Genomic DNA, 17,243 nt, shown 5'->3' with positions numbered 1-17,243 from the left:
TGTTAGTACATGTATGCATGTATGTTTTTCTGAAGATCACATTGAATAAACTTGCATGCAATTTAGTAACCTCTACAACAAATTCATCAAAAAAAAAAAATAATTAAGTACTTACTAAGATTCTATGACAACTAGCTTGATCGGAGCATAGAAACCAAACACAAGTACACAGAGTTACCTCAAATGTTTTAATATTATCTTGACACTGAGTTCTAGATGTAGGATGTGACAGTTCATCATCCAGCATTTCCGGTCCAGTTACACAGTGACAATGGCTCAGATGGCACTTAATGTTTTATGCTTAATGTTTTGTGAACAGAGAACACCCTTCTTCATTACCCTGATGCCTTTTGTTCCTGTCTACAGAGGGCAGATGTCACTGAGGTAAATGTACTTTCTGATATTTGGTATCTGGGGTTATTCTGTATCTTTTTAGCATAACCACAAGCTTTCTATCATTATTTATTGTGAGTGATATATGCAGCTATTTTTGGCTATGATCTGCAGGATGTCCAAACCTTTCCATTCAGTGAAGCCTGTCTGCTATCAATCACAGTTGACCCATGTCTTCAGCCCTCGGCCTCTATCTGTCCTCCCCACGATGTTCTCCACAGTCAGCTAATGGAGAGAAATGGATTGCTACCACACCGTCTCCACTTTACCTAAGGGATAGGTACAGGGTTTGTTTATCCAGCTCCCTCACACATTCTACAGTCTCATCTTACTGAGTGATGGACAACATGGTTGGTTAAACATTTAAATTATCTACCTTTTAACTCTACCAACAGAACATTCACTGCTGAAGCCTGCAGGTTGAAGACATCGAGGAAAGTTCAGTCGGTAGAGCATGAGACTCATTGAGTGTTTATTTCTGAAGCTATATTTGGGTGATAGTAGGCACTAGGCATCATTCATGCCATATATCAACTGACTTGTAAGTAATCAATGTAGCCAGTATTGTTACATGGCTGCTGTTGTTGGCTGGTTTTGTAACTACGGATCTCTGATAATTCATGCAATCTTTGATCAGTAAACAACGGATCATTACCCACTTCCTGCTTTTGCTCACACATTTTTTTTTCCATTTAGTATTCATTTTTAACAACTACAAGCACTACCTTACATTTGGTATCGTTTCAAGGGTCAAAATACATTGCTGTGGTTGAACCAACTCATAAGTTGCCGGCTGGTTTTGTAAATGGTTAGCAAGGTTGGCTGGCTCCTACTGAAGGGCCCCATGTGTCAAACAGGCAGCAACCTGCGGGTCTGAGCAGGGAGGCAGACCAGGAAGTGCCGTAAGCTGCATTGTACCAAAAATTCCAATGTGTCCATCCATTTCAAGACAAAATGAGAACACCTCTCACTTGATTTATTACCTCAGAGTTTTTTTTTAGGACAACACTAATGTTAGTGTGGCTCCGTCTAGTTTTACTTAAAACGCACACTTCAATTATGGAGCGTGAGGATGTAGTTGACGCGTGTCTTAAGCCGAAAAAAATCCCACAGTTTCTTTCTTATGGTTTATTGAAAACCTTTCGTTTGAGCATTACAAACAATAAACTGCAGCAATCCAAAAATAATAATAATTATAAGCACGGTCAAAAACTAGTGTGCTGTCCTCGTCTCCATAATCCTAATTACAACAAAGTAAGCAATTATGACGTTACACACATCTCAGCCAATAATAAAAGTGCAATTCCTATGAACCAATAGGCATTCCTACAACCTCAATAAAGAACTATAAACTTATGAAATACAAATCTGAATTATTTATCAGCATCTCTACAATGTACAAAATGGCTCTAACAACTAATATTAATATATAACTGGTAGAAGTCACCCTTTGGCTCTTCTGATTAAGGACGTGCTTGAGGTGGCCACTGCAGGAGTGCAGAGGCACCACCAGCTGCATCTAGGGGTTCAGCTGCTGCCGCTGCACGGTCCTCGTTCCACCTCACCAGTCCATCGACCAGGAACGCCTGGAAGTGTTTCCCATTGGCTCGAGTCCCTGGGGAGGTAGGAACATCATTCAAAAATAAATATATGTTTGTACAAAATGTGAATACTGTAGAATATTTTCTCACAAACAGACACATGCAAGTACCTGGGATGAACCGGTTGAGGTAGAGGTGGAGGTGGAAGGACTCCAACGAAGTGGAGCCCCTCGCCAGCGATAAACAGGCAGGCTGACGCCGCCCTTTGTCAGCCTGCCAGTCTGGGTGTACAGCTTCACCCCTGGTGGGTCCTGGGTGCAGCTGAGGTGGTGCCTCTGCGTACTCCATATGTCCTGGATGCGGAGAGCGTCGAGCAACGGGACGTCCAGGATGTTGTGACCTGCTGGTCCATCTAAGGTGTCGAGGAGATCCTGAGACCTCTCCGGCTGTCCCTGGAAAACAGCACCAGGCTGATCCACTCCTGCTGAGAGCTGCCAGTCAGGACTGAGGCAGCAGCTGGAAAGACAACGACACGAACATATTTCATTATCTGAGGAACTGAAATTACTTCATGTGCAAGGGAGGGCGTGTAATCTGAGGCCTTGAATGTATGAAAGCCTCACTGCTGCACTGCCAGCAGGTGGAAGCGGAGGGAGGAAGGCTGGCTCGGACTCCTCCTGATGTCCTTCCTCAGGCGGCGGCGTCTGGGATGCTGCTGCGTCTCCTGCTGCTGGCAGCGGCGGTAGTGGCCTGGAGGCTGCTGCTGCTGCTGGAGTCCGGGAGGAGGTGGAAGGAGTTGGATGCTCTGGGAGCAAGAGAGGGGCCTGTACATCTAAGGCTGAGAGAAATACAATGTTTATCGCCTTTAAAGAATGACATTTTCTGTGTTAGTACTCTCTGTCTGTCCCTGCCCTGAACGTACAGACAGAGACAGCGTTCTCCATCTGTGTGCCAGGAGCCGGCGCCGTCCTCCTCAGGTAGTGGACAGAGCTGTACAAATCAGACAAATTAGTCCATTTATCAAACTCCCTCATCATCAATGGTCACCACAGTATCTATATTCTCATCTTTACCGGATATGTTTGGGGTCCTCAGACTGGTACAGGCTCTGCAGGGTCTCCTGTTTGAAGTCCCCAAAGCCAACAAGGGCCTGTCTCTCCTGTCCGGGCTGGAGGGACTTCACCTGCGCCTCCTCAAACACCCGGTGGAACCTGACTGCCTCCACCAAGTAGACTCTACCTTGTTGGCCATGAGGGGTGGACTAAGACCCTGTCCTCTCTTGCTCCTTCTGGTGGGAGGAGACCAGGATGACTGCATGGCCCACGTCGTTCTCCAGGAGCCAGTGGAAGGTTTTACCCTGGTACCCTCCAAACTGGACCTTCCACCAGCAGGACCAGGGTGGCGTTGATGGTGTCACCACCCTTGTGGCAGACATGGTCCCATGCCTCAGCATCCTCCTCCTCAGGCTTTTTGGCCCTCAATGGGACCTCACCTGCCGCCCGTCAAGGGCCAACGGCCAGGGGCTCCTTCATTTGGAGCTCTTCTGAATTTTGGATGATCCATCTAAAAATAGAAAATGAACTTCAGCACAAGTACATACTACTAGTAACTAATGATAATAATAATATATTTTATTTGGGTAGCACTTTTCAGACATGCTTACTTAAACATAATGAGTAAGAATGGTAAATGCTAATAAACGTGAATAAATTACAATATGGTACTTACGTTGCTTGGTTGAACAGTTGAAAAAAAATCTATAATATAACAGAGAACACAGTCAGGACACATGCCATACTTTCTGCTTAAATTTCATTTGGATTCTCTGACAATAGCTTATTATACAGTGCTTTACACTTCAGTGACAAGTGACCCTTCCAGCTGATACTGCGGTCGAAACGGCCTAAAAGATTGATGGTTAGCTAGAACAACGACTATTAGTATATACAAGATCATTTTCACGTGTTAAAAGATAAAGCTTTACCTTAAGAACGATAAAACACGGCGGCCGTTGCGTTCAAGTACCTGACTAATTCACCGTCGCCAGCTCGCTAAATACAGCCCTAAACGGCCTAAAAGTTAAATGAATAGCTGGAGCAATGATTAATAGCATATGAAGAGTTTATTCCATCTGTAAGTAATAAAGTTTGACATTTTAAGACCGAGAAAACACGGCGAACACATTCAGGGACCCGTTTATGGTCCATCAGCCGCCGCCGGCTCTCTGAATGCAGCCGTCTATATGAACAGACGACCAATTATAAGATGTCTAGTTGGAGCAATGACAGTTAACTCCATCAGTAAAAATTCGCTCATATTTTATTAAAATAAAGTTAAACAGTTCTTACAAGCTGTCGCTGATCCAAATCACTGAGCTCTCTGGTTAGCGGGCAGGAGGCGGGACATACATAGAAGTTGTAACAAATGCATGCATCTGATTGGTCGCTACAATTGGAACAATCGGAACAAATGCGGCCCTCTGATTGGACGCCAAAAGTTGGACAGTGTGATTGGTCGCTATAGTCGGACGGAACAAGTACGGCCCTCTGATTGGACGCCAAAACGTTGGACAGCGTGATTGGTCGCTACAATTGGAACAATCGGAACGAGAAATGGGGGATTTTGCTCCCGCGGAGTAAAAGTTTGGCAGTTCGATCCCAGATCACCCCAAGGACAGACGCACCCAGGGAGCCGAAAGTCAACCACGGAGATCTTGATCCTCACACAGTGAATGTTTATATTTGGTTGTTTTGTTATCTCTACAGACATTAATTGAAATGTTTACTTAAATTGTGATAAAAAACAAAACAAAAAAACAGATACATTTTAGGGGGGGTTTGCTCCTGCGGAGTAAAAGTTTTTCGGTTCGATCCCAGCTCACCCCAAGGACATATGCACCCAGGTAGCCGAAAGTCAACCACGGAGATCTTGATCCTCAGACAGTGAATGTTTATAATTTGATTGTTTCTTACCCCTACAGACATTAATTGAAATGTTGTCTTAATTTGTGATTAAAAAAAACAGATACATTTTAGGGGGGGTTTGCTCCCACGGAGTAAAAAGTTGCCGGTTCGATCCCAGCTCACCGCAAGGACAGACGCACCCAGGGAGCCGAAAGAAAGAAAAAAAAAAAAAAACAGATACATTTTACAGTGTTTTGACTAGCCGAAGCACACATTACTACTCCATTAACCATATTTAGTCTTTGAAGTCTCATAACCAGCGCACTCTTGTACGTACACATGTAAACATCAAGCTTGAAACTGTCTGAAGACATGTTAAGCAAGAATAATTAACTGCTGATATATTTTGTGGTTAACTTTTTTATTTAGAAGATTTGACCTGTTAGGTATTGACTGTTTCATGGGATGTTATTTTAACTAGTGATTCAGTTTACGTGTCAAAAGTTGGATAATGAATTATAAATAATCAGAAAAAAATTACACAAGGGGCACATCGTTAAGTCAGTGAGACGGCTTTCAGACTTCATTGAGACTTATTATGAACTTGTGAATTTTGCTTAGTTATTCGCTCATAGTTAATAAAAAAAAGGTAAAAAAAAAAAAAGAAAGAAAAAAGTAAAATTAGTGAGTTAGCGACACCGAAACGATAGTTTAATAAAATAACAATTTCTTTTTCACAAAAACTCAGTTATCTATGTTACAGTTTCAAAAAGAAAAAACACAAACTGCTACCGAACGCGTTAACAGTTATATCAGTAAATAAACAAACTTCCAAACTGTGTTATTCTTGTCTCATTTATTTTAAAATATAATGGATATTTCAAGAGGAAACTCGATGCTCTCAGGTCAGACAGCAATCTGACGAGAGAGAGAGAGAGAGAGAGAGAGAGAGACGGAACAAATCCAAAAATTGAGCCATCTGATTGGCTGTCTGTCCTCTGACGTTGGAACAAATCCGGCGCTCCTATTGGCTGCCAAAATGTTGGCTAGTGTGATTGGCTCCGCTGCTGTTGAGATGGAGAGAAATACGGAAGTGAGTGAAGCGATAACTACATTATATCAACATAAATAGCGACTTTCTTCATTCACATTATCAATAAAGTCTATAAAAAGAGAAGGCGTTGCAGTTTATATCCTAGTAAAAATCACGTGAATAAAGGTTTTAGAACGGGAAAAACAGATCAGGGACAGTACATACAATACATTTCCCATAAGCCCACTCAAGTTCCTCAGTGGACATAAAACACGGACATAAAGTTGATCAGAGTGGGTCAGATCGAGTCCTAGTGCCTCTTTACATGCAGTGTTGACAGCACAGAACACAGACCTCTGAATGCTGATGTTTGGTACCTTCTGGGGCGATTTATAATCAGTTTCTACCCCTCTCATCGTGTCCGCGATGCCGCACCGTGACAGAAGTGTCTGTCTGCTCCGTGGCCGGGCTTCTCAGTTTACATAATATAAGCAGAGAAGACAACTTGTCATCATACAATGAGCAGAAACAGGCTATAACAGCTTATCTACTATACTTGTACACTTTTCTAAATGTCATTTTTCACACATTTTTTTTGCAAAGGTAAGCTCCAACTATTGTACCATATCTGAGATTCCACCAGACTAACTGAATTCTGGGATAAATAAAGTAATTTTGATTTGATTTTGATATCTGCTATAATAACTGAGAAAAATGAATAACTAAATAGATAAAGTTTAAAAACATTTATTATTTTAAAAAAAACACAGCAACAGCATGGCAACCAATGATAACCTGTACAATTAACAATATAAAAAAGAAAAATAAAGAGAATCTGTACAATTAACAATATAAAAAACGAAATATAAACAGAATCTGTACAATTAACACTATAAAAAATGAAAAATAAACAGAATCTGTACAATTAACAATATAAATAACGAAAAATAAACAGAATCTGTACAATTAACAATATAAATAACGAAAAATAAACAGAATCTGTACAATTAACATTATAAAAAATGAAAAATAAACAGAATCTGTACAATTAACAATATAAATAACGAAAAATAAACAGAATCTGTACAATTAACATTATAAAAAATGAAAAACAAACAGAATCTGTACAATTAACAATATAAAAAACGAAAAATAAACAGAATATGTATAATTAACACTATAAAAAATGAAAAACAAACAGAATCTGTACAATTAACAATATTAAAAAAATGAAAAACAAACAATATGTACAATTAACAAAAAATTAAAAACAACAACAATCTGTGCTATTAGGTTTTGTTGTGATTTTTACGATCACACCTGCGTGCCCAGGAGGTCTTATTAAATTCCTCTGTGGTGATGCCACCTCTCTTCTCCGTCAACCACTGCTCCACAGTCCTCTTCTCTGGGTCGTGCGAGGCACAAAATGTCTCCCTTGTCGTCCTGAAGATGCTGTGGCCAGTGGCTTTCACCATGTGTTGGCGACACAGGTGACAGGTCCTCTGTTTACGTGGCGGCAGAGGACCTTCCTGCATGGCCTTCCACTTCTTCTCCAGCCTCCAGATGGTGGTCCTAGGGAAGCAGGTCTTCATCCAGTCCTTTAGAGACACTCCTGCGGCCACCGTCTCACAGAAGTGATTCCCTTTGTAGGTGAAGTGACCCATGTGACCTGCAGGACCACCACAGAGGGGACAAGAAGCGGCAGGCTGGGGAAGAGAGGTGGTGGCCTCCTCCTCTGAGCTGCTGCTGCTTGTGTTCCAACCTTTGGAGAAAAAACATTATGTAATTAGTAAAGATCCCAAAATAACAACAAACACACACACACACACACACACACACACCGTTCTACTCAGCGGGGCCACTCCTCTGCTCTGCCAGCCACTGCTCCGGTGTCTTGCCAGCATTGGTGATGGAGCAGAACCTCTTCCCATTTCGGGAAGTGTGGCCATACTCCAAAGTTTTAGGCTTCCCACACTGCTGGCAGGTGTAGCCCTTCCTTTCATGGAAGGGCCAGCCCTTCCTCCTTGCCTCTGCCTCCGCCTCGGCCTTCTTCCTTTGCCTCCATCTGGTGGTCCGTGGCACCTTCCTACCATCTCTCCTCCTCATCTCCTCGAGGAAGTCCTCCACAGAGCGGCCTGAGGCAGTGGCACAAAAGCTTTGGCCCTTGTAAGTTGTGTGGCCAAATTCCCTTCTTTTGGGCTGGCCACACTTTGAGCAGGGGTAAGACTTGGGTGGTTTACGCATTTTTTCAATCTTCTTACCCTTTTTCTCGCTCTCAGCCACTGCCTCAGCCCTCTTCTTCCTCCTGTACGCCGTCGACTTCGGTACGGTTTCTCCCTGAGGTACAGGAGGGTAGGCCACCACCCGCCTCGCGGTGCTGGGACGCTGCGCTTTGTCTGCATGAACACAAAAGTACAGGTGTAAACAGAACAGTGGCTGTTTGTCAGCTGTGCATCAGATGAGGGGATGAATGAGAGTTGACACTGAGCTGCAGCAGAGCAATGGAAATAAAACCACTCACCTTTTGCCCTTCTTTTTTGGGGAGCGGCAGCACATCTCTGGCTGGTGGTGGGACTGGGAGTCTGCACAGGCACACAGATATAAATGAAAAGGTCATGCTGCTTCAGTGAATAGAGTAGCAGTTAAATGCAGGTTTTCAAAAACAAGTTACTGTTTACAAGTTTACCTTCTCTCGTCTCTGTAAAGGCCCGCCCTCCGCGTCAGAGGAGGAAGGGAACACAACCCTCTTCTTGCCTTCTTCTTCTTCTTCTTTCCTCTCAGGACTCTGCACACACACACACACACACACATGTTACAGTGTAAGTATGATGAGTTAAAGGTGACTGAGTAACAGTGAACAGGACAGCAGCCTACCCATTGTGTATTGCTTCTGCCAGACCACTCAGAGAGAGACACTGTGTCCTCCTCTTCTCCAGCCATGTCCTGAGCGGCCCAACGCTCCCTCTGGCTGGTGGTGGGACTGGGAGTCTGCACAAGCACACAGATGTAAATGAAAAGGTCAGGCTGCTTCAGTGAATGGAGCACTGAAATGCAGGTATACAAAAACAAGTTACAGTTTACCTTCTCTCTTCTGTGTGAAGGCCCCTCTGAGTCAGAGGAGGAAGGGAACACAACCCTCTTCTTCCCCTTCTTCTTGCCTCCTTTCTTCTCAGGACTCTGCACGCACACACAAGTTTGATGAGTTACTGAACTTACAAATTAGTAAAGTTGCTTCAGTGAATAAAAGTTATACCTTCTCTCCCTGTAGAGACCCCACAGGACTGTCTCCAGAGCTGCAGGCCATGGCCTCAGCGGCCCAGCGCTCCCTCCGGCTGGGACTGGGAGTCTGCACAGGCACACATTAAAAAAATGAGGTGAATGTTGTCCAGAGACATTAAGTTGCATGACCTTTAAATTAGATAATATTTTACCTTTTCGGTTGTCTTTCCTTCTTCCGTAGACATCATGGGCTCTCTCTCCTGGCTCGTCATGACGGTCTCAAAGTTTGCACTGACTGAAAGCTTTGGCCTTTCACTTTATATTGTGGAAGAGTGCCACGCTCTGAGCCAATCACAAGTCTCCCTTTGTCCCCTTACCTGCCCAGTTTCACACCTCAGCCCTCCCCCCACACAAGCCCCCACTACTCTACACACCTAAGTCCCCACCCATGCCCCAACCTTTGAACCTTTAACCCTTTCAGCAAAAGGGTCCTACTTCAAAGGGTTTTCAGGTGGGCCTCCTCCACCTGTTTTCATGTTCTGCAGTCACTGCTCTGCTGTCAGGCCACTCTCCCTCACAGGACAGACCTAGCTTCTGTCCTTTTTGCGACCATGATTGTAAATAATGTTGCTAGGGAGGCCGCAGTGGCTGCACCTAACAGTGAAGTTTGGCCTGTTCTTTATTGGCAGTCCCTGTCTCTCTGCCTCTCTCCTCTCCTTCTCCTTCTGTTCCCGTCTCCGAGCCGTGATGGGGGGGACATAGACGGGCTGAGATGGTGGTGGCAAACAAACAGGAACAGAAACGGGTCGAAACAGGGGTGGGCTGAATGGAGGGAAGAATGAACCGTAGGGGTGGGACAGGTAGGGGTGGAGGGGCAACGATGTAGTAGTGAGGAGTGAGAGGAGGAGGAGGACTGCTGATGGTGTTGCTGGTGATGGTGCTGATGGTGGAGGTGCTGCTGGTGCAGATGGTGGCTGAGGCAGATGGAGGTAGGGGCGGCCGGTCCCCTGGCTCTGTGGCCTGATGCCCTGACCTGCTGTGTCCTCAGGGTCCTTGTAGACCAGGGGTCGGACAGGAGGCTTCAGTGCAGCCTCCAGCAGCTGCCCGGGTGGGTGCAGCTGGTCTGGGGCCTCCATGGGCATGATCGTGGCAGCTGTGATCTGTTTAAGCAAAGTCAGCTCCAGCTGCTTCCCCCTCTGATGGTACCTGTGGATGACAGACATGGATGTTGGACCTGTAACAAGCAGGCTTCAGTGTGATCCCCAGGAGGAAATCAGTCCTCACCACTGAGTCAGGACCCGCTGGTTTACAGAGTACAATTGAAGTCCAGTGGTTTCCATCAGGAAGTTGTCCGTGAGAACATTCTGCCTGATGACTGTGTAGTCATGGAGAATGCCCTGTTCCCCTCCAGGTGAGCCTGGCACAGCCTGAGGCATATAGCCTCCACCAGCCGGCTGGGGCTGGGCCTCTGGGCGGGGCCACTGTTGTGGCTGTATGCAAACCTGACAGGAGACAAATCATTTGATCATTAACACTGCTAAAACAGCCAGGTAAATATTGTGATCCACATAAGATCGACAGTGTTTGTGGCTCACCGCCTCAGGCTGTCGACTCCCACAGTGGCAGAAGTTTTATCATAGGGCCGTTTGAACTTCCCCGTTGGTTGCTCGTCCCGGTGCCAGGCGGGGAAGTTAACGGGTGCCCTGTCAGATGGCAAAATCTCCTGCCAGAGGGCCACAATCTCCTGCGCCTTGCTGCGCAATAGGCAAATATAGATATAATAGATATATAGATATATATAAATATAAGATATAATAAAATATAGGCAAAGACAGAGGGTGCGTTTCAGAGCGTACGCTGTGCTAAAGAAAGCTTACCAGTGTACTCCATGGGCTGGGAGAAGCTTTCAACCAGCGTGACCACATAGTACTTTTGAGTCAGCTGGTCGAGGCGTTGCTGCTGACACAGGCTGTAGCAGCGCACATTCTTGGCTGCCGTCCTAACTGCCTCACGTCCCCTGTCCTCGTTCGACTGAGTCATACCCTCGAGGAGGTACAGGTCGTAGTATGCAGCACAGGCACTGGTCCCTGCAGCAGGATGAGGAGACAGAAAGCACTCTGCTGTAAGAACTGCCCTACCCATAAGCCTTCAGTAACCATTAATGTCTGCTGCCACACAAACATTTACAGACACGCAACTATATGTACACACTCACAGGAAACACTTACCAGGGATGAACCGGTTCAGGTGGAGGTGGAAGGACTCCAAGGAGGTCGTGCCCCAGGCGCAGCGGAAGATGGGCAAGACCACCCCCCCCCCCCCCCCTTGGTAATCTGGCCCGTCTGGGTGTACAGTGTCACCAAAGGGGGGTCCTGGATGCAGCTTACATGTTTCTGCTGTGTGTCCCACACGTGCTGCATCCTGGCTGGGTCTATGAGACGTATGCCCATTGTCTCTTTTGCCTCCCAGTACTGGGAAAGGGTCTCCTCAATAGCCAACATGGTCTTCTGCACCCCAGGCGTGCGGCGGCGACAGTGCCGTGCCAGCTCCTTGATGGAGACCCTCTTCCACGATCCTGGCTCCTCTGCCTCCTTGGCCCTCTTCAGCTGGTCCAGGTCCTCCCGGCTCCACTCGAAGATGGCGTGTGACAGGTGCCTCATGAAGGGCGCGTAGAGAGGATGGCTCTCTGTCGTCACGCCCATGGAGAACCGCCGCATGAAATGCCAAATGTCCAGGTGGACGCTCAGGTACTTCCACTGGCTGAACAGGCATTTCACCGCAGCTCTCCCCTGGGCTGAGCAGCAGTCACGGTCCACATAGAGCACCTTTGGAGGGACCACTCCAGCTGCCCTGTATCGCTGCATCAACCCAGCAGCCATCCTCTCCAGCCACCTGCCTTCCTCCACCGTCGGCACCGACACCACGCTTGTTCCCCACATTGGTGCACCAGCCTGCCGAGCCAGCTGCCTTCCCGGCCAACTTCTTGGTGATCTGCTCATTTAAAACATTATTTAAAACAACATCAGTTCGACAGGAATGTGCACGAGTCACACTTTGTTTGGTATTGTTAAAATAATTTGATTATTCTACCTGTTAAAATGATTTGATTGCTGCTTCTTTTTGTGTCTGTCTCTGTTGTCTGTCCCTGTTGTCTGTCCCTGTTGTCTGTCTCTGTGCGTGACGCAGGTCACTATCAAAGGTCACTATGTATGCGTAATTCACTAAACCTTGGAGAGGTTCTCTCTCTCTCTATGCATTTATATATTAATCAGGCAATATGATTTTGATACAATGATTATGTTTGTGTGTTAATGTTGGTTTAGAAACTGTGATTACTTTGATTACATATATTCCATTTGCTTAAACTGATTAAGGTTCTATAATCACAAAGAATATATTGTATTTCATATTTTTTAGACTTTAGAATCCATGTAAGTCAGTGAAAAACCTTTGGCTCCTGTTATATCTCTGTAAGACATAACAAGGCAGAATGTTTGTCCTAACAAGTTTTGATAGCAGGTCAGAACACTGTGAAGGGCAGAAATGATTATTGCCCGGTGACATGATGTTTCCTGTATTGATTAACGGATCAACGGATCAAGAAGGCGGAACTTCCTGGAAGAAATCTACCATCATGTTTAGTAAACAATTGTTAGGATAAATAATGGGTTCGAGGGAAAGGACGGGGTTCAGACTTCACGAACTGAAACCCGTCTGTGTGTATCAGGGACATGGAGAGTGAAACCGGAGATCTCTGTATTGCACATTTCTTGACGTATTGTAATAAAATTATGTTAAATTGAGAACTTGGATGTCTCCTGCTCATCATTCCTCATCAACGATCTGCGCAGAGAAAGTAGGTGAGGATTTTGGTGTTGGAGTCAGATTATTACATTTTCAAGGTTTCCTCAAGCTATTTTTCTAACAGTATTGTTAGAAAAATTGCATGAGGAAACCTTGAAAATTGATAATCTGTCATCCGTCTAACAGAGCCAAAGGATTTTCACTGTCTCACATAGATTCTAAAAGTCTAAAAAAATATGAAACAGACAATGAAATATATGTTATAACATTAACACACAAACATAATCATTGTATCAAAATCATATTGCCTAATTTAATATAAATGCATAGAGAGAGATATTACACTCAAGGTTTGACCTTTGATAGTGACCTGCATCACACACAGAGACAGAGAACAGGGACAGACACCAGGGAGTCAAACAGAGAAGCAGAAATCAAGCATAAAATCATTTACCAATATAGAAAATAATCAATTATTTTAACACTTGGCTTTGGCTGCCACAACACGGGCCTCCTGGGACTGCTCACTTGACTCAGGGTGCTGCTCAAAGGGTAGTCGGTAATCCATGTAATCTATTAAGACATTCACAAACAAGATTAATAATGACAACAACAAATGTGCTTGAAGCACACAACTCATCAAAGAATACATCTTAAATCATGTCACAGTAACCTAATAATAATGTGACAATAATCAAATCATATCACCATACTAACAGTAATGTAATAATAATATGAGAATAAGCAAATCATGTCACCATACTAACAGTAATGTATTTATTTATTTATTTATACTGTGCACCAGTAGCTGAATTGTGAAAAACGTTTTTTTTGTGCCAAAAACACCATGTCTTAAAACACCTTTTTCTTCATCAGTAACTCTACAGGTATGGCAGAGAAACGCACTGAGACATTAGCATGCTAGCAACGATTAGCTTCACTTTTGACTTTAGGTCAACATTAGCCTGCTTTTACGGGTGCACCACGACACTACAGTGCTGTAAAAATACCTCCATGTAACCGTATCACACACGGTTTATCTCCAAACATAAATATCTCAGCTCACACGGAAAAGTATTGGGCAGTCTGTCCCCTCGTTTAGTTAGCAAGCTTCTCTCGGACGGCAATCGCCATTTTTATCCTGGAGGTCCGCGAAAGACTTGTTAAAAGACAGATACACACTACGGCTCTACTCACAGAACTACTACTGGTTATTACCCGGACTGTGTTTATAGTCATCTTACCTGTATAATCTGACACCAACAGAAAATCCTCACCATTTTTCTGCGCAGATCGTTGATGGGGAAATGATGAGCAGGAGGACGTCCAAGTCCTTTTCTCTGTCTGGAGCAGCCATGTCTCCTGAACCTGTGTAGACAGAAAGGCTTCCAGTGCAATTAGAATACTGTAAAAGGACACATGGCCCAACTGTGATAAATGAAACCGAATAAAGCACAAAATATCTCAGTACACTGAAAATAACTGAATTACTCTTGGAGAATAAATTGCAAGTAAATAAATTCAGGTAGATTGTGAGTCAAATATCCATTTGAAAAAGTGCTTTTAGCCTTTTCAAGAATCTATTATAAAATAACTTTGACCAATGGGGTTAAATAGACTGCATTTAAAACAGCTGCATTTTGCTGACATCCAGACCAATATAATGAATGGACTAAATTCAAACATACTCTCTATGCATCTGAAGCTCTGTGCATCTAAAGCAACTTTCTCTGCTGTTTAAACATTAAACCTATTTTGCCGCAACAGGCAGAGACAACACATAACACACACTGTGAAAACAGCTGAAGGGACTTCTGACAAATCCCCCCTTTTCTTTTTTTCTCAAATAAACTGGCCTTCAAGACAAGTTTCACTCTGTCTTTCATACGTTTGTCACCAACGTCAAGGCCATAATGTTGTGCTATTTTTAGCAGCTGCTCTTTTGTGCAGAGAGCCAAAAAGTCCACTAAAGGAGAATAAAAAATAGAGAATAAAATAAAAAATAACTCAATAAGGCACGTATTGTGATCTAGCTATGACCTGTTTTCCATTGACAACAACTCAATTTTGTAATTAGGCCAATTTGCACAGATTTTATTAAAAAAGTTTGTGCTCACCTTTCTTGGTAAATAGTTATTTTAAAATGGTCAAAACGCAACGTCAGTTTCATTTACTTACAGCACTTAGCATAGCATAGTTTGTCAGTTTGTCAGTTGTCAGTTGCCAAGGAAACGTCATTTTTTCTCTGTTGAACTTTGACAAGCATATGTCTGTTAGTAATCCTCACGTTTTCTTGTTATACTTACTTGTGATGGTCTGCTGAAAATCTAGATAATTGTTTGGAAAACTTCAAAAACGGGAGCGATGCTAACGCGTTAGCCGGTCAATGGCGTTTTCCATGTTATGTTAGCATTGCGCTAATTGTTAGTTCTTTGTAACGGTTAATCTATGATAATTTCGGCATCTGTTAATGTGTGTTTCTGTTGTGTAAAATAGTCAATCATTCAGTGTTTATTTACGTAAAAGAGAAAATCAAAATACACTACAAACATGTAACGTTTTATTTCTGTGTTGTTGTTTCACAGTGCTCAGTGCTTCAAGTATGTAACATTTGTTTCTTTTTATTTCTGTCTTGCAGTTTTACAGTACTTTTACAGTACAGTAAAACATTCACTAAACATTGTGAATTTACCAGCTGACTCCTGGATGTTTATTTAGGAATCTGTTAGCTAGAAATCAGCTACAGTATATGTCCTAGTGAGGGCAGAAAATATATTAATATATTGTATATGTTTTCCAGTTTTCAGATTTATGCATTTTGTAATGTTACAGTTGCATTTATATTTTATATTTGTTGGCTGTTGTGCTTATAATCATATATATAGATCAAGTCAGTATATGGATCAAGGCAGGTTGTAATTCTAGCTGCTGTTATGCTTATGCCATGATGGGTTCCCAATCAACAGCGATTTGATTAATATGATGTAAAAGCCCAGTTTGTCAAATATACGTATCTCCCCTTTTAAATGCACTTCTGAAGTATTTTTCTGTATCCTCTGCAAATACCAATGTGACTGCTGCAACCTCATTTGCACCAAGTGATGCAGGCCCAAGTGCATCTCCCTCCCACACACAACCTGCCAGTGGAGAAATAAATCCACTTTTCCCCTCTACCTCAGAGCAGCATGCCAGTGGAGAAACAGCTCAGATTACACATTCCCTTATCTCCTCTGATTCAGTGCAGCCTGCCAGTGATGAACTAATGCCACATTCTTCTATCCCCTCTAATGTGTGCATCAGACTGTCTGAATTTACTTTGGATTAACAAACTAACATCGCATCTCTCTCCCTCCTTCTCTCTCTCTTTCTCTCTCTCTCTGTCTCTCTCTCTCTCTCCAGCACAACCTGCCAGTGGAGAAATGAATCCATGTTCACCTATCCCCTCTACCTCAGCACTACCTGACAGTGAAGAAACAAGTGAACCTGTGCCCTCCACTCCAGCACAGCACACAGGTGTAAAGGCTCCACCAATAGACCCTGCAGACTGGCCATCTGTTTTAACTAACGCGGTAAGGACAGAATTTGTTGTCACCTTCGTATTTCCGAAACACAAAGATGGGAGAAGGTGTCGGCACGATTACTTTGACAATTCTTGTTTGATTCTTAGTCAATGGCGAAAAAAATCACAAGAAGCTGGTTAATGTACTCCAAGAAAAATGACAGTCTGCACTGCTTCTGTTTCTGTCTATCTACAGTCCATCACCATCATGAAACTCGTCAGGTTTTTGATGAACCTCAGCCATGAGACGGTTACTATCGAACCGAAGAATGGCACCCAGGTCCACGGCACCATCGCTGGAGTTGATGTGAGCACGAACACCCACCTGAAAGCAGTGACTATGACCCTGAAAAATATGGAGCCCACTCAGAAACACATTCAAGTGAGTCAGATGTAAAGTTCTGGAAAGGGCAGTGGGGAAATAAGATTTACTGTAGTCATGGTACTAACCGTTCTGCCGGAGTCTCAATATTTTTGCATAAATTTAAAGGGGAAATATTAGATGTGGTGTCTTCACATGATGGTAGATGGATTCTCATAATTTTCAAGCATGATAATTCAAATTTTATAGTATGTAATATTTATGGGCATAATTCTCACTCATCCAATAAGGTACTTTATAGTCAGATAACCTCAAAAATAAATGAGCTATCACACAAATATCCTAACTCTTATGTAATTTTAGGTGGCGACTTTAACGAGTGTCCTGATGATGCAAAAGATAGGTTCCCCCCAAATCTGTATCAATCTTTTCTGAACAACAATATTGTTTCTAAACTTTGCTCAGATCT

General features: G+C 43.5%; 1 protein-coding gene and 1 long non-coding RNA gene across 4 annotated transcripts; both read right to left on the bottom strand.

Annotated features, from left to right (window-relative positions):
- Positions 1–1,384: 1,384 nt before the first annotated feature.
- On the bottom strand, positions 1,385–4,326 carry LOC131960818 (uncharacterized). 3 transcript variants are annotated; one of them, XR_009389763.1, is made up of 4 exons: positions 4,283–4,326; positions 3,663–3,691; positions 2,105–3,497; positions 1,385–2,008 (listed from the first exon to the last, which is right to left on the bottom strand). It is a non-coding gene; the product is annotated as an uncharacterized LOC131960818 (long non-coding RNA). The 3 variants fall into 3 exon arrangements; XR_009389762.1 differs by having other exon boundaries at positions 3,919–4,290; XR_009389761.1 differs by having other exon boundaries at positions 3,663–4,290.
- Positions 4,327–9,676: 5,350 nt separating this feature from the next.
- On the bottom strand, positions 9,677–10,528 carry LOC131961091 (uncharacterized). Its single transcript, XM_059326363.1, has 2 exons — positions 10,374–10,528; positions 9,677–10,295 (listed from the first exon to the last, which is right to left on the bottom strand). The coding sequence occupies exons 1-2, from the start codon at positions 10,523–10,525 to the stop codon at positions 9,677–9,679; spliced, it is 771 nt and encodes a 256-aa protein (XP_059182346.1). The 5' UTR covers positions 10,526–10,528.
- Positions 10,529–17,243: the final 6,715 nt, after the last annotated feature.

This window comes from Centropristis striata, chromosome 22 (assembly GCF_030273125.1).
Source record: "Centropristis striata isolate RG_2023a ecotype Rhode Island chromosome 22, C.striata_1.0, whole genome shotgun sequence".
NCBI classification, from domain to species: Eukaryota; Metazoa; Chordata; class Actinopteri; order Perciformes; family Serranidae; genus Centropristis; species Centropristis striata.
Note: the sequence above shows the minus strand (reverse complement) of the source record. Positions and strands in the feature narration are given on the sequence as shown.

Excerpts from the sequence above, each read along its gene's own strand:
- LOC131961091 (XM_059326363.1), bottom strand. The coding sequence starts at position 10,525 with ATGCCTCAGGCTGTGCCAGGCTCACCTGGAGGGGAACAGGGCATTCTC. Across the intron at positions 10,296-10,373 it reads CAGCGGGTCCTGACTCAGTG|GTACCATCAGAGGGGGAAGC; the intron begins GTGAGGACTGAT and ends TGTCATCCACAG.